The sequence below is a fragment of the Hemibagrus wyckioides genome, linkage group LG17 (genome assembly GCF_019097595.1).
Source record: "Hemibagrus wyckioides isolate EC202008001 linkage group LG17, SWU_Hwy_1.0, whole genome shotgun sequence".
NCBI classification, from domain to species: Eukaryota; Metazoa; Chordata; class Actinopteri; order Siluriformes; family Bagridae; genus Hemibagrus; species Hemibagrus wyckioides.
In genome coordinates, this window is record NC_080726.1 from 17,998,096 (window position 1) to 18,018,204 (window position 20,109).

A 20,109-nucleotide genomic window follows, 5' to 3' on the forward strand; every position below is an offset into this window, starting at 1 on the left:
AAAAACATTAGGAAATAGTGTGCTTTTGCAAAAGTTTCCAGAACCTCAGAGTACATGTTCCTGCGAAGAATGGTACAGAGGATCTGTGTGTGTGTGTGTGTGTGTGTGTGTGTGTAGGACCTGAACAGCCGTGCTCACGCAGAGGTAAGTATCCGTGAGGCTCTGCGTGAGGTTGAGCTGTGGGCTGCTGGAGCAAGTTTCTCTCTCACTGAGTACACCAACAACACCGGCGCTCACATCAGCCTCATTCGTGAGTGGAGAGACGTCATGAATCAGGTGAGAGAGAGAGATGTGAGATTTATTGGCTTCATCAGATTCATCAGTTTCTATTAAGTGTTGATGTGGATTGCTTAACCCTTTCTGTGTTCCTATGTGGAGGTTGGAGATAATCGGTGTCTGCTGCAGTCTCTGAAGGACTCGCCATATTACCAGCGCTTCCACGACAAGGTGTCTTTGTGGGAGACTCGCCTCGCCGATCTTGACGACTTCCTGCAGAGCCTCAACAGCATCCAGAGGAAGTGGATCTACCTTGAGCCCATATTCGGGCGTGGTGCGTTGCCACGTGAACAGGCTCGCTTTCACAGAGTGGACCAAGACTTCAGGTCAGAGAACCAGTGTTTGTGTGTTTGTATTTGTGTGTGTGTCAGTATGCTTGCTGTGTTTGGAGAAGACAAGATAGAGGTATGTGTGTGTCTGTTTTCCAAGTTTGTGTTTGTGTGTTTAGGGCCATAATGTTGGATGTGCAGAGAGACAGCAGAGTGACATCTCTAACCACACGAGCGGGAATGAGAAACTCGCTGAATACACTGCAGGATCAGCTACAGCGCTGTCAGAAATCTCTCAATGACTTCCTCGAGGTGCTGGATAACACTCACACACACACACACACACACAGCTTTCAATTTGTTTAATAAGTCTGCAAATCTCGGTGACATTGCCTTCTATAATTAGTATGTTGATTCCTAAATGCTGAGATTTAATTCTAACAAGAAGCAGATGTTGAGGACACTAAAAGAATATAACATTGTTTCCTCTGACCTTGGTGACCATTGCAGGAGAAACGTTCTGCATTTCCTCGTTTCTATTTTATTGGCGATGACGACCTGCTGGAGATACTGGGCCAAGCGACAAATCCCACTGTTATCCAGACACATCTGAAGAAGCTGTTTGCAGGTAACACACACACACACATAGGTGCATATATTTATGTTCTGATATTTATGCTCTGGAATATGTGTGTGTGTGTGTGTGTGTGTAGGAATCCACAGTGTGGACTTTGATTCGAGCTGCAGCAGAATCACAGCCATGAAGTCACTAGAAGGAGAGTCTGTCCCTCTGAGGAACACTATCACCATCTCTAATGATGTGGAGGTCTGACATGTACACACACACACACACACACACTCACTCATGTAGGCACGCACATGGTGTGTAATGAGGCTTTTTTCTGTAGTGAATTCAGGATAATAGATAGCTCGACAAATCACAGTGAGACAGATAGACACACAGACCAAGGAGTGGAGTAAAGAAGGATACATCCCAAATTGTTTTATTTGTCTTTCTAAGGTGATTAAATTGCTGCAGTTAAGTGTGTACAGAAGTGCTGCTTATTCAGGAAACATCTTCCTACATGGAGTATACACAATTACAATGTGAAAAAAACAAAAATCAGACTGTGTGTGTGTGTGTTAGGTCTGGCTTGGTGAACTGTCCTCAGAAATGAAGGAGACATTGAAGTTCCTGCTGTGTGAGTGTGTGAAGGCAGTAAAGGGAGGTGGCGTTGACCCTAACCGCTTCCCCTCACAGGTAACACTATTTAGAATATTTAATAATGTTAAATGTTGTTAACATTTCAGCTCCTTCCTGTTCTGGGTCGCCACAGGGGATCATTTGGTCCGCATGTTTCGATTTGGTACGGGTTTTTACGTCAGATGCCCTGCCTGGCGCAACCCTCCCATTTTATCCGGGTTTGGGACAGACATTGAGAGTTAACCCCCCAGTGGCTGGGTTTAGCACCCTGCCTGGGAATCGAACCCGGGCCATGGCAATGAGAGCGCGGGATCCTGCCACTGGATCACCAGGAGGCTCATTTAATAATGATAAATATGGATTGTAAATATGCATTTTCTTAAACTGTATAATGTAAATGTGATCACTCAATTACTAAATTCAGATCACTTCTCACCAATAATTCTGTAATTTAAAAAGAAGTATTTAGTGCATTAACATGCGAAAAAAAATATTCAAAAAATGTAAATAATGTAATGATTATGTCATACGAAGCACATGATATTTAAAATATTTAATAATTATATTACAGGTTATTATTGCAATACAATAACATTATATAGTAATGATATAACATTTTATGAAATATAAAACGTTTTAAAAATATGTAAATTAAATGACTGAAGTGTGTGTGTGTGTGTGTGTGTGTGTGTGTGTGAGCAGATCCTGTGCTTGGCTGAACAGATTCAGTTTACAGAGGATGTAGAAAGCGCCATCCGTGAGCAGAACCTTCACCAACTGGAGCTCGAGCTCACAGCTAAACTAGAGCACTACACTGACACAAATGCTCGCATAGAGTCTGCAGGTGTGGAAGTGTGTTTGTGTGTGTTGCATTGTGTACGTTTGTGTCTATTAGTGTGTTTAAGTAAATAAATTTTCATGGATTAATAAATAAGTTGTTTGCTCGTTAATGCAGATGTAAACCATATCATTGCCTTTTAAAATCTGTATGCAGCCATGCTGTATTTGTATAATTTCAGAGTCCAGTGTGCTACAGTTGAAGCTGAAAGCTCTGATCCTGGATGTGATCCACAACCTGTCGGTGGTCCGGGAGCTGCTGGAGGTTCAGGTTCATAGTGCAGATGATTGGGTGTGGAAGAAACAGCTACGTTTCTACCTGAACACCGATCAGTGCTGCACTGTACACATGGTGGATGCAGTGTTCAACTACACCTATGAATACCAGGTATACACACAACATGTGCTGGCTCAAAGCACACGTCCTATTAACTGTATAAAATGCATAATCTGCCACACCGTGTTCACTTTTACTGTATATTTGAATAAATTGACACACTTTGTCATTTCTGTTTTGATCTACACTACCTAGGGTAACGCCCCTAAGCTAGTGCATACTCCTCTGACGGATAAGTGCTACCTCACACTGACTCAGGCCATGAGGATGGGTTTAGGAGGAAACCCATATGGACCAGCAGGAACTGGTAAAACTGAGTCTGTTAAAGCACTCGGAGGACTGCTGGGCAGACAGGTGCTAGTGTTCAACTGTGATGAGGTACACACACACACACACACACACACAAATCTATCTTTATGTATAAAACTACTCAGTGGTGCCATGTGTTACCCTTAGTTACCCCAGTATTGTTTTATTCCTGTTTTAAAACAGTAGTTTGCTGATATGTCATACATTTTAGCCATTTATTGTTCCACAAGCCAAGTTAATTCCTGTTTTTGTTGTAGTGGTCATTCCCTTACCAGCCTCTCTTGTTTCCACTCTTTTTTATTGTGCTCTCTACTGAAGACTTTCCCATGTACAGCTACATAACTGACATTAGAGATTCCTTACAAATTTGCTAAATAAGAACACACAGAAAATGTCATCATAGGAATGATTACAGATGTTTGAATAAATCTGTTTAGGTGAAGCATCCACCTTTTTTAAAGTGTGTGTGTGTGTGTTTAGGGCATTGATGTGAAGTCTATGGGTCGTATCTTTGTGGGGTTGATAAAGTGCGGAGCTTGGGGCTGTTTCGATGAGTTTAATCGTCTGGAGGAAGCCGTGCTGTCTGCAGTGTCCATGCAGATACAGGCCATTCAGGACTCACTGAGACAGCATCGAGACACCTGCCACCTCCTGGGCAAAGAGGTAACACAAACACACACACACACAGTGCACAGACACCAAATTCTGGTAGAAATTGCAGGGGACTGGAAAATTGTCAGACTTTACTGCTATAGAGTGTGTGTGTGTGTGTGTGTCCAGGTGGAGCTGGACCCAAACTCTGGTGTGTTCATCACACTGAACCCTGCCGGCAAAGGTTATGGAGGGAGACAGAAACTTCCGGACAATCTAAAGCAACTTTTCCGCCCTGTTGCCATGACAACCCCTGATAACGAGCTCATTGCTGAGGTCATCCTCTATTCTGAGGGATTCAAACAGGGGAAAGAGCTAGCACGCAAACTTACAGCTGTGTTCAACCTGGCTAGGTAAACAAACACACACACACACATTATTCCCATACACACACATCCTGTGGCTCCAGTCACTTAAAAAAAGGCCTGCTGGTTTTGTGCCAATATAGATTCTAGCTGAAGATAAGCAACACTATGATGCTGCCAAAATATTTCACCATGGCTATGGTGTTCTTGAGGTGATGAGCTGTTTCTGTGCCAAACAAATCTATTAGACCTACTCCTCTCTAGGACCCTTGGCAGCCTGCCTGGGAACATTTCCTCTTGACTTTTTGTCTATTCTGGAGGGACATCTTATCCTTGGTAATATCGCTATGATGTCCCATTTTCCCTACTTGTTGATGATGGGCTTCACTGTGTTCCATCTCGTCATCATGATTAGGAAACCTCTTTTGTACCCCTCTTCTTGACTGATATTTTTCAGATGTGTGTAAACTTTTTATATCCAGTGTACATAGCCAAGGAATACCAGTGTAGGGAGTTGTTAGTATTGATATATTTATGTTTTCTGTGTATTGATATGTATGAATGTATTTGTGTGTAGGGAGTTGTTGACCCCTCAGCAGCACTATGATTGGGGGCTGCGTGCTCTGAAGACAGTGCTGAAAGGCTGTGGGAATTTATTACAGCTACAGAGGAAACAACACTCACAAGGTATTGTTTTTCTTCTTCTTATTATTATTTTTATTATTAATGGTTCAGCAGCAGTGTATTAAACTGCTATTTGTCCCTCTGCACCTTGATTGCTGTTCAGTGAGTGAGAGTGTGTTAGTGGTGCAGGCTCTCAGGTTGAACACACTCTCAAAGCTGACATTCTCAGACAGCACTCGTTTCGATGCCCTGCTTAGAGACGTCTTTCCTGCAGTGGACTTCACCGAAGTGCACTATGAAGAGCTGAAGGCTGCCCTACTGGGTGCTTATAAAGAAGCACAGCTTGAGATCATACCTAGCCAGGTACACACACATTTATTTAAAGAAACGTTTATCAATTCTTGATAGTGCATTCAGACTGATTATCTAAGTTGCAGCTATTATGGCTGTGTGTATGGGTTAGTACAGTGTGTGTGTGTGTATGCAGGTCAGGAAGGCTTTGGAGCTGTATGAACAGATGAGGCAGCGGATGGGCGTGGTCATGGTGGGTCCGAGCGGTTGCGGGAAGTCAACCGTGTGGCGTTTGTTGTGTGCTGCTCTGAAGCGCCTCGGCCTCACAGTGCAGCACCACACCGTTAACCCTAAAGCGCTGAGCCGACAGCAGTTGCTAGGACACATGGACATGGACACTCGTGAATGGAGTGATGGAGTCATCACTGCTGCTTCCAGACACGTCATCCGGGAACCTCAAGGTGACACGGCACACACAGTCTTCCTCAAAAGCTCACTGAACACACGCAATCACTAACCAGCGTGTCACAAAGCTCACAGTCTTTATCTATTTCGGTCAGCGTTTCCCTGTCGATCACTCTCCTAATCACTCTCTCTGCCTAGCTTTTTTGCTGCAGCCTTTTCATATTGATTTCTCTCTCGCCTTTGTTCACTCTTTCTTTCATTCTCTTTGTCGCTCTGTAGAGGTGAGTTCATGGATTGTGTGTGATGGCGATATTGACCCGGAATGGGTGGAGTCCCTGAACTCGGTTCTGGATGACAATCGTTTGCTGACAATGCCGAGCGGAGAGCGCATTCAGTTCGGGCCAAATGTCAACTTCCTGTTCGAGACGCACGACCTGAGCTGTGCATCCCCTGCCACCATCTCCCGCATGGGCATCATCTTCCTCAGGTAGCCAATCATTACGCTTTTTATGAGTAGTAGTGTAATGTGTAAAATATAAGGGTGTACATCGTTTATACAAAGGTGTGTGTCTGTGAAACAGTGATGAGGACACTGATGTGAGTGCTCTCCTGAAAGCATGGTTACGGAAAGAGCAGGTGGAGAACAGGGACAATCTGGAGATCTGGATTAATGATTACTTCCAGCGAGCACTCAGCTGGGTGTTTACACAGGTATATACACACACACACACACACACACACACAGACTCATTTGTGGCAAACTCTGTACAGTACGTACAGAAAACCTCTTTTTTATTGTTTCAATCAATACATTTGATTGAAATACAAAACTACAAGTTATATAATACAAATCTAAAACAATTACATATCACAAAATAAATACTTTACAATTAGGATGAGTAAGACGAGAGAATTTCCATTAACGATTCTGAAGTAAGTCTAAGTGTGAAGTATTTCTTAACTATATCGTGTCTATCTCTGTCACTCTGCCTCTCTCTCTAGGGGGAGTGTGTGGTAGAGACTAGCCTGGTGGGGGCTGTCCTGAATGGTTTGTCCCATTTGAGGGGTGTGACTGAGCGGGGAGAGTTTATAGTTGGGTTAATCCGAGGACTTGGAGGAAATCTGCAGCTAAAATCACGACAGGAGTTTGCCAAGCAGGTCAGAGCATGTGTGCATTTGGGTTATCATTTTGTAAATGTGTTTATACACAGTAACATTAGTGTGTGTGTGTGTGTGTGTAGGTACTAAGCTGGGCAGGTGAGAGCCCTCCTGATCCACGGAACCCCCTGAATCTATTCTACGATCGTGACTCTGGCCGTATGTGTGTGTATGAGCTGCAGCGTGGCGACGGATTGCGTGTTGAAGATTTCAGCAATATGCACACACTTCCCGTCATACACACTCCACATACACAGCACGCTCTCCACAACTTCACACACTGGCTGTCCGGACACACACAGCCGTTCCTGCTGGTTGGGCCAGAGGGCTGTGGCAAAGGGTACAGTGCACACACACACTTGTACACATACATACATTAATACACCTGTTTATTTGCAGTCACATTATCATTTGAGTTACATAAACAGTAACCATTATATTGTGTGTGTGTTTTCTTCACACTGAGAGTGTGGGACATTATGTACAAAAACAAGTGAAACACCCACAGTATGTGTGTAAGTTGCTAAGTGTGTGTGTGTGTGTGTGGTGCTTGTGTGTGTGTGTACGCAGAATGTTGTTGCGTTATGCATTTTCCAGGCTGCGCTCCACTCAGGTGGCAGTGGTTCACTGCAGTGCTCAGACAACGTCTCGACATGTCCTGCAGAAACTCACTCAAACCTGCGTGTGTATCAGCTCCAACACACACCGCGTGTACCGGCCACGTGATTGTGAGCGGCTTGTCCTCTACCTCAAAGACATCAACCTCCCCAAACCGGACAAGTGGGGAACCAGCAACCTGATCGCTTTCCTGCAACAGGTTTTAAATTCACCCCCCTCCCACACACACACACACACACACACACACAAGTAAGGAAAATAACATATCTGTCTCTGCTTCTCTCAGGTGTTGACGTATCAGGGCTTTTATGATGAAAGTCTAGAGTGGGTTGGTTTGGAGAACATTCAGATTGTTTGTTCCATGTCAGCTGGAGGCGCTGTGGGACGCCACACACTCACCTCCCGCTTTACCTCTATAGTGCGCATCTGCATGATTGAGTGAGTCATACAATCGTATCACAAGCTATTTCATTTATGCATAGAATTCACCACTACTTAAAGCAGTGCCCTAACGTGTGTCCGTGTCGTTTTCTCCGCAGTTATCCTGATCGATCACAGCTGCAGACTATCTATAGCGCATATCTTTCACCTGTGTTGCAAAGAACTCTGGGTAGTCATCCCACCTGGAGTTCTGTTGGGAAGATTCATCAGCTGGCTGGATCGCTAGTCCAAATCTATGAGCAGGTCTGCTGTCATTGGCAAAAAGAAAACGTGTTTGTTTGTCTGTGTATGTTTATGGTCAGTCTGACACGTGTATGTGTGTTTCAGGTGAAGGCTAAGTTCACCGTAGATGACCACAGTCACTACCTATTCACCCCATGTGTGTTGACTCAGTGGGTACTGAACCTGCTCAGATATGACCTGACTGCAGGTGAGCGCTAACTATGATACTAACAGGCTAGCTGTTTGCTGCCATTTGTTAGTGTTAAACCTGAGGTCTACTGACATGCAGTGATTTATCAGTAAGTAATAAACACTCTGTAAACCATTCAGAGTCGTAAATGGCCAGTGGTCTATATATAAACTCAAATAGATTTCAGATACAAGACATTCTTGTAAGAAAGCTAATTAGATGTGAATTTCATGTGTTCAGAACATTGAGGACACTAACTACCCCTAATTATTTCGCTTCCACCAAGAGCACTAATTAGGTGTGAACTGTAAATAAGCTGGAACCTAATATTGTCTCTCTCTGTCTCTGTCACTGCTACCAATGAGTTTATACGGTACGTCTCATATAATCACACATTCACTTGAGCCTCTACAACGAATGTTATCTAACACGTATATATATATTGTGTGTGTGTGTGTGTAGGTAAATGCCTTACTCCCGCAGACTCTGTGTTAGAGGTGGTAGCGTACGAGGCTCACCGGCTCTTCAGAGACAAACTTGTCTCAGATAAAGACTTGCATGCATTTGACAACATCCTCAGCTCTGTTATTCGAGGAGACTGGGGTTCTGATGTGCTGGACAATCTGTCTGGTAACACACACGCACACACACACACACACACACACACACAGAGAAAATTTATTGATGTTGTTTTTTTTCTTCTTTGCCAGACACATTCTTTGTGACATGGGGTGCAAGTCATGATGGCCGTGGTCACGGCAAACCCCTCCCACTTTATGGGAAACCACTTGGTCATCTGAACTCTAGTGACTTTACAGAAGTCATCCGCAAGGTCAGACCAGGGAATCTGAGTGCACATGCTTTGTGTGTGTGTGTTTCAGCTAGGTGAAACACACACACAGTCTTTCACACTGATTTTCCTCTTTTTTTCTCTCTCTCTTCCTTAGGGGGTTCTTCAGTACGAACGTGAGAATCGGGAGCTGGACTTACTGATCTTCCCAGAGGTGTTAGACTTTGTGTGCCGCGTAGACCGGGTCCTATCTGCTCCAGCCGGGTGTGTGTTGCTGGCGGGCCGGAGCGGCGTGGGTCGACGCACAGCTGTGTGTTTGGTCACACACATGCACCGTGCCACGCTCTTCACACCCAGGATCAGCCGCTCATACACACTCAAACACTTTAGGAATGACCTTAAAACAGTGAGCACCTGAACACACACACACACACACACACTGACTGTCTGCTTGGGTCTTTCTTGGGTCTGTCTTTATTGTCAGTCAATAAACCTACATACACTATATTGATTGGTATAAATGACCTAAATTTGTGTGTGTGCATCAATGTAGGTGATGCAGATGGCAGGTGTGGAAGGGCAGCAGACAGTACTCTTGTTGGAGGATCATCAGTTTGTGCATCCCTCCTTCCTGGAGATGGTCAACAGTCTGCTCTCATCAGGTCAGTGTGTCTGTAACAAGGTGTGTAATGTGTGTAGTTTATTCAAGAAGCACCACATAGGGTTTTATTGTGTGTGTGTGTGTGTGTTACAGGTGAAGTTCCCGGGCTATACTCTACAGAAGAGCTGGAGCCTTTACTGTTGTCTCTGAAGGATCAGGCAGCGCAAGATGGATTCACCGGACCGCTCTTTAACTACTACACACACCGTCAGTACACAATCAGTGTATCAATATAGTAAAATGCTATACGCAATTTTTATTATTCACACTAATGACCCTGTGTGTGTGTGTGTGTGTGTGTGTGTAGGTGTGCAGCAGAACCTCCATGTAGTGCTGATCATGGATTGCACTAATGAAAACTTCACCATCAACTGTGAGAGCAACCCAGCACTGTACAGGAAGTGTAGTGTGCAGTGGCTGGAGGGATGGAGAGACAGCAGCATGAAGAAGGTAGAGAGAGAGAGAGAGAGAGAGAGAGAGAGAGAGATAGCAGGAGGATGTGTGTGTATAGTCAGAGAGAGTGTTTTGTGGCAACACTATGTACATGTAAATCAGCTCTGTTGTGAACACACTTGTTTATGAAATGATTGCTATATAAGGTGGGGTGTGAGTGATGAGTGTGTGTTGTGTTGTAGATTCCTGAGATGTTTCTGTCTGAAATGGAAGAAGAGAAGAGCTCAGAGACAAAAACAAAGAAGCACAAAACAGGTGTGTGTTGGGGGGGAAGTTTGGTTAAAGATTGGACATTTTAGTTCACTTCTATTGCTTTTTGCTTTTTATTGCTTTTCTATCGGTTGCCTGTGGATTTTCCGCAGACTTCTTTCACTCATTTCTGATGATCCACGAGTCGTGTCGTGATTACGGGGCGACACCTAACCGCTACCTGAGCTTTCTCAAGGTGTATCAGTCCATTTACAGCACGAAGAAGACAGAGCTCACTCAGAGACAGCAGCATCTACAGGTATGTACAGAGAGAGAGAGAGAGAGAGAGAGAGAGAGGAAGTACATTAAGGTAGGATTTGAATCTCTCTTTCTTTGTGTGTGTGTGTGTGTGTAGGCCGGTGTTGCTAAACTAAATGAAGCAAAGTCACTGGTTGATGAGCTGAAGAGGCGCGCTGCTGAGCAGAGCATGTTACTAAAAACCAAACAGGCAGAGGCAGATGCAGCACTGCAGGAGATCACCACATCCATGCAGGTGTGTGTGTGTGTGTGTGTGTGTGTGTGTGGGTATAACCACCATAGAGTTCAGCATTAAATAGTGAAGTATGGCAGCACTAACAGGGCTAACACTTAAAATCCCTTATACATTAAATCAGTGGTATGTTCTCTGCCAACAACTGATATTTACGTTCTCTGATTTGTGTGTGTGTGTGTGTGTGTGTGTGTGTGTGTGCACTTTAGAATGCGAGTGATCAGAAGACAGAGATGGAAAAGCTGAAGGGCAGGATGGCTCAAGAAGTGGCCAAAATAGAGGAGCGAAAAGAGAAGATTGATGACGAACTGAAAGAAGTCCAGGTGAGTCACACACACACACCAGAAGCAGACAACTCAAATATATACTCTCCAGTATGCAGATATCATGAAAAAAAAACAAAGAGTGTTTTACACAACTACTCATAAATTTGAAATAAACATGTTGTGTGTGTGCATGTGTGTATGTGTGTGTGTGTGTGTGTGTGTGTGTGTGTGTAGCCCCTGGTAGAAGAGGCGAAGCAGGCTGTTGGAAACATTAAACAAGAGTCTCTCTCTGAGATTCGCTCACTCCGAATGCCACCAGATGTCATCAGGGACATTCTGGAGGGAGTGCTGAGGCTCATGGGAATATTTGACACTTCCTGGGTTAGCATGAAAAGGTGAGACAATAAATGAATTTAGTCATGTTTGACTTGATGCCTTAAATGTAAAATGTAAGCAATAAAAGAAACCTTTCTTGGAAATGTAATACATTTAAAACTAGTCAGATAATTTCCCCTCCAAAATACACCGATCAGGCATAACATTATGACCCCTGACAGGTGAAGTGAATAAGACTGATCATCTCCTCATCATGGCACCTGTTAGTGGGTGGGATATATTAGGCAGCAAGTGAACATTCTGTCCTCAAAATTGATGTGTTAGAAGCAGGAAAAATGGACAAGCGTAAGGATGCATCTAGAAATTATAATTCCAACACAAATTACACGATCAGTGACGTGTGAATTCAGGTATATGTAATGAGGTAAGAAAGAAACTACAAATTACTGCCTGTGTAATGAGACGCAGTTTATCCAAAGCATGAATGGCTCTTAATGGCAGTGATAAAACGTGCTGCTGCATGTGTTTATATACATTTTAATGTGTCTGTAAAAAAGACTTAAAGACCCAGTACCTCTGCTTTAAGTAAACATATTTACTCTTGGTAAATGGAGACATTTTCCTGATGGTGTGTGACTAAATAGATTACACAGAGTTTATGTCAGTCATTAAAGGGTTTCTTTATTTATTCGCTAAGCAACATTTAGCTAAAGTCAGAAAAATGTAATCATACAACACTACAAAGTAGATAGTAATCATTTTGTTCTTGTTTTTCTTCTTTTTTGTGATAAGTATATAACACATTACACACAGGGTTTCACTTGTTTCACTCGTGTTTCAGTTTCTTGGCTAAACGTGGAGTGAGGGAGGACATTGTGACGTTCGACGCTCGTAACATCACACATGAGATCCGGGAGAGTGTGGAAGAGTTACTGCACAGGAACAGGGCCTCATTCGATCCGAAGGTTTCTCTCTCTCTCTCTCACACACACACACACATACACACAGCTAAGCACTGAACTCAAGATGAGGCTAAAGTCCACCCTTTCTAATTCTCAGTTCTAAAATGAAAATAAATCTATATTAGCCTAGACTGAGTCAGGCTTGCATATAACTGATGTGTTTCTAAAGAAGAGTAAGAACAAAATAATCAGTGAGTCTGTGGGCGTGTTACAGAACGCCAAGCGTGCCAGTGCAGCAGCTGCTCCTTTAGCTGCATGGGTGAAAGCAAATGTCCAGTACTCACATGTCCTGGAGAAGATTCAACCACTGGAGACTGAGCAAGCTGGACTGATGGAGTATGTACACACACACACACACACATACACACACACACACACACAATCCTACCTCGTTATTAAGAAATATATTATTGTTTATCTCTCTTTGTCAGAAACCTGCGCAAGACAGAGAATCGGATGAGTAAACTGGAGGCCCAACTCAACTCTGTTGGAGAAAGAGTGGCAGAGCTGAAGGACAAGTAAAAATATTTCACACTTAGCACAGTGTATATATATCAGGCTTTTGGAACACAGGCAGCGTTTTAGAAGGTTCTAATCATTCTTTAATGTATGACATGTTACACCTGAGGGAATAGGGAGTTTGATGGAGTTTAGGACACAGCCCACAGAATCTAAACCAATTAACTAACACACTAAAAGTATGGAAGGAGATGGTTTTCTTGAACTTGTTAAGGGTGTGTGTGTGTGTGTGTCTGTGTGTGTGTGTGTGTGTGTGTGTGCGTGCGTGCGTGCATGCTAAAAGGTTTCAGTGTCGTACAACTGAAGCTGCAAAACTTGAAGCCGATGTGAGCAGAGCTCAGGAAACTATCAGTGCAGCGGAGAAACTCATCCATCAGCTTGACGGAGAACACACTCGCTGGAGCACACAGGTGTGTGTGTGTGTGTGTGTGTGCATGCATATATTTCTCCATTAGCATATATACTTCACTCTGGATATATACCGGTACATTATTCTGTGTGTGTGTGTGTGTGTGTGTGTGTGTGCAGGTGGATGAGATTAGTGAGGAGCTAAAAACTCTTCCTAAGCGAGTGCAGCTGGCAGCAGCTTTTATCACGTACCTGTCTGCCACACCTGAGGATCAACGCCGAGCCACATTGCACAGCTGGATGGAGCAAGCAGGACTGCAGAGTAACACATATACACACACATACACACACACATACACACACACATACACACACACATACACACACACACATTTATCTGCTCCTGTCATGTGTAGCTCACCTGGCATTCTTTCATCAGTCTTCTCTTTTTGCTCCTCTATTTTGGCAATGGTCACTAAAATGACACCATATCTGACCCATCAGGGAAAAAAATAAGCGTGGAGATATGTGATAATATACTGGTGATCATTCTAAATGTCACCTAAATTGTTGCAGTTTTATTCGTACAATTTAACAGACAGAAATCAGAGCCTTAACAGATACACACTCAATGCAATTAAAACCTTAGACTTAGATGTTGCCTCCATTGAGTGTGACACTTCCGTGTTCTCATTGTCAGAGTTTGATTTACGCCATTTCCTGTGCTCTGAGAGCGAACAGCTGATCTGGAAGAGTGAAGGGCTGCCATCTGATGACCTGTCTATGGAGAATGCACTCGTTATCTTGCAGGTACACACACACACACACTCAGTATGAAACCTCTTAGTAGGAGTGACAGGCACAGATGCCATGCCTCCTTTACTTAAACTGAGAGACGTAGGAGTCACATCTCAGTTTCATCTTCCTTCGTCTCTGATACGGCTGCTTTTAAAAGGTGAATGGTGATATACACATGCAGGTGACATGTTTCATTTACTCGTCTGTCTCCTGCACATGCTGACATTTCCAATCAACCACTGGATGGCACATGAGAGTTTATTTGTGTTTATTTGTCAGTGTATCGCACTGTTTAATGACATTGTTCATGTGTGTGCTTATTTTGTTGTTTTTTTTTTTGTCAGTGTGTTGCATTGTTTAATGACTTTGTTAGTGTGTGTGTGTGTGTGTGTGCTTATCGTGTTTATTTGTCAGTGTCGCATTGTTTAATGACTTTGTTAATGTGTGTGTGTGTGTGTGTGTGTGTGCTTATCGCGTTTATTTGTCAGTGTCGCATTGTTTAATGACTTTGTTAATGTGTGTGTGTGTGTGTGCGCTTATTGTGTTTATTTGTCAGTATGTTGCATTGTTTAATGGCATTTTCACTGTTAATGTATGTGTGTGTGCCTGTGTCTGTCTGTCTGCATGCCTGTCTGTCTGTCTGCCATTCTCATGCTACATCCTCAGATCACTGCATTAAAGAACCGGGTAAGAAAACACACACACACACACATCCATACCAAATAGTGTCTGTGGTTTTATTGTTCTAGTCATTGCACTGCTGAGAGTGTGTGTGTGTGTGTTAACATAATAATGTAAATAATGAATTATTTAAAATGTAAGCTCTCTCTCTCTCTCTCTCTCTCTTTGTGTAGAGTGTGGCCTGTCCGTTTCTTATTGACCCCTCTTCTCGAGCCACAGAATGGTTACGCACCCACCTAAAAGTACACCGTTTAGAGGTCATCAACCAGCAGGTACACACACACACACACACACACACACACTGAGTGAGTAAGTACTGAGTAAGTACATATGCAGGAAGCTTGACATTTTCAAGCTGATATTCTGGTACTTATCAGCAGCATTAAGTTTTCCTGTCTGTCTCTTTGCCTGTCTGTCCGTCCGTCCACTTCTCTGTTTCTCAGGATTCTAATTTTATGACATCACTGGAGTTGGCAGTGCGCTTTGGAAAAACATTGATCATTCAGGAAGTGGACGGCGTCGAGCCAGTGCTTTACCCTCTCTTGCGCAGAGACCTAATCGCACAAGGTGTGTCTGTCTGTCCCTCCACCTGTTTCCTTCCATTCATACAGGGGTCTATTCTATGTCCCATTCCATCCAAACTTTACTGGGGTCAGCATCAGGATTCTGCAATCAGTTAATTCAGTATTGTTATGGCCGTGTGTTTTTTTCAGGTCCTCGTTACGTAGTCCAGATCGGAGAGAAAGTCGTGGACTATAATGAGGATTTCCGCTTGTTTCTGGCAACCCGCAACCCCAGTCCGGTTATCCCCCCTGATGCTGCTTCTGTTATAACTGAAGTAAATTTTACCACCACCAGAGCAGGACTGCGTGGGCAGGTGACTCTCTCACACACACACACACACACACACACACACACACACACACACACACGCACTCACACACACACACACACACGCACTCACACAAAGAGAGTGTGTGATGATAATTATAGAGAACACCGACGTGTTCCAGAGATACCAGTGTGACTGAGCAGTGATTATAAAACATATATGATGATTAGAGAATTATGTAGTGATTACACAATTGTGTGTGTTTTTGTGTGAAGCTGCTAGCTTTGACCATCCAGCATGAGAAACCAGAACTGGAGAAAGAGAAGACGCGATTATTGCAGCAGGAGGAGGAGAAGAAGATTCAGCTTGCTCTGCTGGAGGACTCGCTGTTGCAGGTCCTCAACCACAACTCCCAGCATGCTCTTTTCTTTTATATATAGTACTGCTGCTGTATCATTATACTATGATTTTGTGCTATGAAATGGACCTGACAAGACAATTTTTTGTGATAATGCATCATAATTTTGTTCATATATCATGTTCCTATTGTATGCTGTAGTGTGTGAGTTAGAAAGATAAGGACTAGTTATTGTTATCCTCTCATAGATACACAGTGTGTGAAACAGAAGACAGTGTACATTTTCTCCATTGTGGGTGCTCTGGACTTCCCACAGTAGGGTGTAGGGATACTGACCAGTCTCAAATCTAGTATTCAGAGGAATCTACGATCAAATATTATTAGATTTTGTTCAATCCAAGGGTTGTCCTGACAAAAGGTTGCTTATAAATGGTGCTAAAAGTGATATCATGGGACAAATGGGCAAGCGTAAGGATTTGAGATTGACCAGGGCCAAGTTGTGATGGCTAGACGGCTGGATCAGAGCATCTCCAAAACTGCAGCTCTTGTGGGGTGTTCCCGGTGACAGGATCATGGGCGGCCAAGGCTCATGGATTCACGTGGGGAGTAAAGACTGACCTGTGTGATCTGATCCAACAGACAAGCTACTGTTGCTCAAACTGCTGAGGACGTTAATGCTGGTTCTGATGGAAAGGTGTAAGAATACACAGTTGGGTCAGGGCTGTTTTGGCAGCAAAAGGGGGGACTAACAGAGTATTAGGTAGGTGGTCATAATATTAAGCCTGGTCAGTGTATATTACTCTGTATGTGTGTGTGTATAGACTCTGGCCACAGCTCAGGGAAACATTTTGGAGAATAAGGAGCTGATTGAGTCTTTGAATCAGACGAAGGCGAGTAGCGCTCTGATACACGCCGCCCTCACAGAATCACACAGACTGCAGGCCTCGCTTGACCAGGTGAGAGAGTAATGAAGTGTTGCAGTAATGCAGATGTCCTCTTGGGGTCAGCAGAACTACATCACTTACCTGTATCTCTCTTTCTTTGCTCCCTGTCTGTCACACTCCTGTCTGTCTCTGTCTCTGTCTGTCTCTCTGCAGGAGAGGGATGCCTATTTGCCATTAGCTGAAAGTGCCAGTAAGATGTATTTTGTAATCACGGATCTATCGCGTGTTAATAGCATGTACCGGTTTAGTCTGGCCTCCTTCATCCGAATCTTCCACAGAGCACTGCAGACTCAACAGGTACACACACACACACACACACACAATGAAGAATATTGTGGACAGAAAAATCATAGTTATTCCCATTTTGTTTCTTTCAAAGCCTGTTCAAGATTAGACTTTAAATAAATAAAAGCATGTCTATAAATGCATTCACTTCACCACTACCAAGGATCAAGCATCATTTTATAGAGCTGTCTCCATTTCTGGGCTTTACCAATGCAGTGAAAACCTAGCCAAGCACTTAATAACGTGTGTGTCGGAGCACAACAAGCTGGATGATAAATAACGCTTAGTGACTAGAAAAGGAATTGAAAGGAAAGTGTGTATGTGTGTGTGTGTGTGTGTGTGTGTGTGTGTCAGTGATAAGTGAACACAGCAAATACACATTGATGTTTACACCATTTCAGCTAACAGAGAGTAGTAGAAATAAACAGCCTCATACTCATAAAGACTGCTTTATTAGGACACCTGAGCATTCATGCAGTTATCTGATCAGTTAATCGTGTGAAGGCAGCACACAAGTGCATGAAGTCATGTTAACGGTTTCCTGTCAAACAGCAGAAGGTGGAAGAAACTGTGAAAATCATCTGGGCCAGATGGGCTGGTTTGAATATTTAGGAAATCTCCTGAGATTTTCACACACAGCAGTTTATATTAAAAAAATACAAAAAACCAAAAGACGGTCACTGAGCGGTTCTGCAGGTGGAAACGCCTTTGTGATGAGAGAGGTCATCAGACTGGTTCGAGCTGACCGTAAGGCTACAGTATCATAAATAACCGCTCTATACAACCATGCTGAGCAGAAAAGCATCTCTGAATGCACCACACATCACACCTTGAGGTCGTTGGGCTACAACCAGTAAAGACCACTTAGAGATTCACTTACACTGGTCACCTGGGCTTTAGGTTTCTGTTTTGTCGCTTACAGAAGGCACGTGATCTGTTTTTATTGTTTTGATGATTATTCTGGTCTTTCTTACTCGGTTAATAATTGAATCTGTTTAAGTATCTATTAAATATGAATCATATCCTTAGTTTAATTACACGCAATTAATTTTAAAAGGGGGGTGCGGGGGGGGGTGCTCTGTTTAATTTTTGTGCCTCTGAGTACCTCAAGGGTTTGCATATTTCCATACACACAGGAGGTTTAACTAATGAAGTGTTTTGTTTTGTGTGTGTGTGTGTGTGTGTTAGGAGAGTGACAGCACGGAGGCAAGGATCGCAGCACTGGAGGCGTCGCTGAAGATCATGGTGTACGAATATGTCTGCCGCTCACTCTTTAAGGTACACACACACACACACATACACACACACAGTGTTAGCGTCCGCATGTCACCATTTTTCTCTTCTTATATTTATTCATGTGTCTGTGCGCTCCTGGGATTCAAACTCACAACCTTGTGGTTACTAATTTAGGACCATAACCACTGAAGAGACTCTGCTTTCCTTGCGAGCCTTGAGGGTGTGTGTGTGTGTGTGTGTGTTTGAGTTTAATGATTCATCAGTTCTCTGTGTGGATCAGTGAGTGTGTGAAAAAAGGGGACAGTGAATCTGACAGCAGCCAGTGTGTATCCGTACATCTGTGAGAGGGGGATAATCTATATATGTGTCTAGGGCAGTGTTTGAGAGTGTGTGTGTGTGTCTGTTAATAACAGCACACAGTCTAGTGCATCTTGTATACCGACTGAAGCTAATGGTTTAGTAGCAGTGTATTATGCATGACCTGTTAGCCTGTGAAATAACATGCTGTTTTTTGTATGTGTGTGTGTGTGTGTGTGTGTGCGCAGGTGGATCAGCTGATGTTTGCACTACATTTTGTGAAGGGAACACAGCCAGAGCTATTCCAGGAGAACGTATGGACTCACACACACACACACACACACACTATTATTTTGCCATAACAGAACAAAGCCAAGTGTTTCATTCTCTATATAAGACTTTAACATCATTCAGTTATAGCATATTAATAAATGTTACACACTAATACACCATCCATATATTTAGTGTGTGTGTGTGTGCGCACATTTCAGGAATGGGATGCGTTCACTGGACTGATAGTCGCAGACACTGTCAGGAAGATGGTACGGAAATTATTACCTCTCTTTTCTTCTTCTTTTTCGTTTTCTTCCTCTTTGTTTTCTTCATTCTCTTCTTCTTTTGTCGTGTCTTCTTTTTTGTCATCTGTCTCTTCTTCATCTTCTTCTTTCTTTTAATCGTATTCCGTTTGGTCTACTTCTTCTTCTTGCAGTTAAAAGCTTCCTCTTTATCTTTCTCACTTTATTCCCCTGACACAATCTTCAGGACTCCCAGAAGTCTTTGCAGGAACACATTCCTTCCTGGATTGATCAGGAGAGACACACTGCTGTGGCTTTACTCAAGGTAACACACACACACACACACACACACACACAAAGCTTTCTTGCTTTGCAGAATTCTAATCTTCTTTGTGTGTGTGTGTGTGTGTGTGTGTGTGTATAGAGCACGTTCCCGACGCTGTATCAGTCCCTGTGTCTGAGCGATGCAGATCTCTGGCTCTCATTTTCACAAAGCTCCGTCTGCGAACAGGAAATCCCTTCTTCCATTGCCAAGAAGCTCTCTCTCTTCCAGCAGGTCAGCTGCCAGTTAAACACACAGTGGCTCTTTCCTCTGTGCTGGAACTGGGATTATAATCTGTCATAATCTTGCTCCCTGAGCCGAAGCTGTGACGAGCTACTCATTTCTGCATTAATCTGCATTGTTATGCAATAAGCCTTCGACTTCAGCATGTGTATTAACTCTGGAGGATAAAGCTCTTAGAACATACTGAATATTTTTGTAATGAATGAAAGGAAAGACTCAGGCCCGAGGTTAACTAACCAACTCAACATGATCAGGATCAAATGGTCCCAAGGCCATCATTTGTTTATCAAATGCTATTCATAATATTTTTATAATAATTTAAATCCTGGTATTTTCTTTTAGAAGCAAAGAAGTGATAGAATTTTTTAAATATCCTCCTGAGGTTTA

At 43.3% G+C, this 20,109-nt stretch overlaps 1 protein-coding gene across 3 annotated transcripts in view; it reads left to right on the plus strand.

Moving 5' to 3' along the window:
- The window catches only part of dync2h1 (dynein cytoplasmic 2 heavy chain 1), a 43,086-nt gene that overhangs the window by 10,854 nt on the left and 12,123 nt on the right, over positions 1-20,109 (plus strand). The window contains exons 27-77 of one of the 3 annotated variants that reach the window (XM_058413252.1): positions 118-276; positions 379-602; positions 725-857; positions 1,056-1,173; positions 1,259-1,371; positions 1,693-1,806; positions 2,452-2,593; positions 2,769-2,974; positions 3,119-3,301; positions 3,713-3,895; positions 4,013-4,236; positions 4,766-4,875; positions 4,976-5,175; positions 5,300-5,564; positions 5,788-5,995; positions 6,090-6,219; positions 6,511-6,666; positions 6,750-7,006; positions 7,237-7,483; positions 7,571-7,722; positions 7,824-7,968; positions 8,053-8,155; positions 8,600-8,767; positions 8,848-8,969; positions 9,085-9,333; positions 9,481-9,589; positions 9,682-9,795; positions 9,896-10,038; positions 10,224-10,296; positions 10,404-10,549; positions 10,646-10,783; positions 10,990-11,103; positions 11,281-11,441; positions 12,224-12,347; positions 12,559-12,680; positions 12,776-12,862; positions 13,147-13,273; positions 13,392-13,533; positions 13,912-14,021; positions 14,676-14,696; positions 14,864-14,962; positions 15,134-15,257; positions 15,404-15,567; positions 15,798-15,917; positions 16,702-16,836; positions 16,978-17,121; positions 18,298-18,387; positions 18,891-18,956; positions 19,134-19,184; positions 19,405-19,482; positions 19,582-19,713. In XM_058413252.1, the coding sequence (XP_058269235.1) occupies positions 118-276; positions 379-602; positions 725-857; positions 1,056-1,173; positions 1,259-1,371; positions 1,693-1,806; positions 2,452-2,593; positions 2,769-2,974; positions 3,119-3,301; positions 3,713-3,895; positions 4,013-4,236; positions 4,766-4,875; positions 4,976-5,175; positions 5,300-5,564; positions 5,788-5,995; positions 6,090-6,219; positions 6,511-6,666; positions 6,750-7,006; positions 7,237-7,483; positions 7,571-7,722; positions 7,824-7,968; positions 8,053-8,155; positions 8,600-8,767; positions 8,848-8,969; positions 9,085-9,333; positions 9,481-9,589; positions 9,682-9,795; positions 9,896-10,038; positions 10,224-10,296; positions 10,404-10,549; positions 10,646-10,783; positions 10,990-11,103; positions 11,281-11,441; positions 12,224-12,347; positions 12,559-12,680; positions 12,776-12,862; positions 13,147-13,273; positions 13,392-13,533; positions 13,912-14,021; positions 14,676-14,696; positions 14,864-14,962; positions 15,134-15,257; positions 15,404-15,567; positions 15,798-15,917; positions 16,702-16,836; positions 16,978-17,121; positions 18,298-18,387; positions 18,891-18,956; positions 19,134-19,184; positions 19,405-19,482; positions 19,582-19,713 (7,245 nt within the window). The remainder of the gene's footprint in view (positions 1-117; positions 277-378; positions 603-724; positions 858-1,055; positions 1,174-1,258; positions 1,372-1,692; positions 1,807-2,451; positions 2,594-2,768; positions 2,975-3,118; positions 3,302-3,712; positions 3,896-4,012; positions 4,237-4,765; positions 4,876-4,975; positions 5,176-5,299; positions 5,565-5,787; positions 5,996-6,089; positions 6,220-6,510; positions 6,667-6,749; positions 7,007-7,236; positions 7,484-7,570; positions 7,723-7,823; positions 7,969-8,052; positions 8,156-8,599; positions 8,768-8,847; positions 8,970-9,084; positions 9,334-9,480; positions 9,590-9,681; positions 9,796-9,895; positions 10,039-10,223; positions 10,297-10,403; positions 10,550-10,645; positions 10,784-10,989; positions 11,104-11,280; positions 11,442-12,223; positions 12,348-12,558; positions 12,681-12,775; positions 12,863-13,146; positions 13,274-13,391; positions 13,534-13,911; positions 14,022-14,675; positions 14,697-14,863; positions 14,963-15,133; positions 15,258-15,403; positions 15,568-15,797; positions 15,918-16,701; positions 16,837-16,977; positions 17,122-18,297; positions 18,388-18,890; positions 18,957-19,133; positions 19,185-19,404; positions 19,483-19,581; positions 19,714-20,109) is intronic. The other 2 variants (XM_058413254.1, XM_058413253.1) reach the window with 2 other exon arrangements.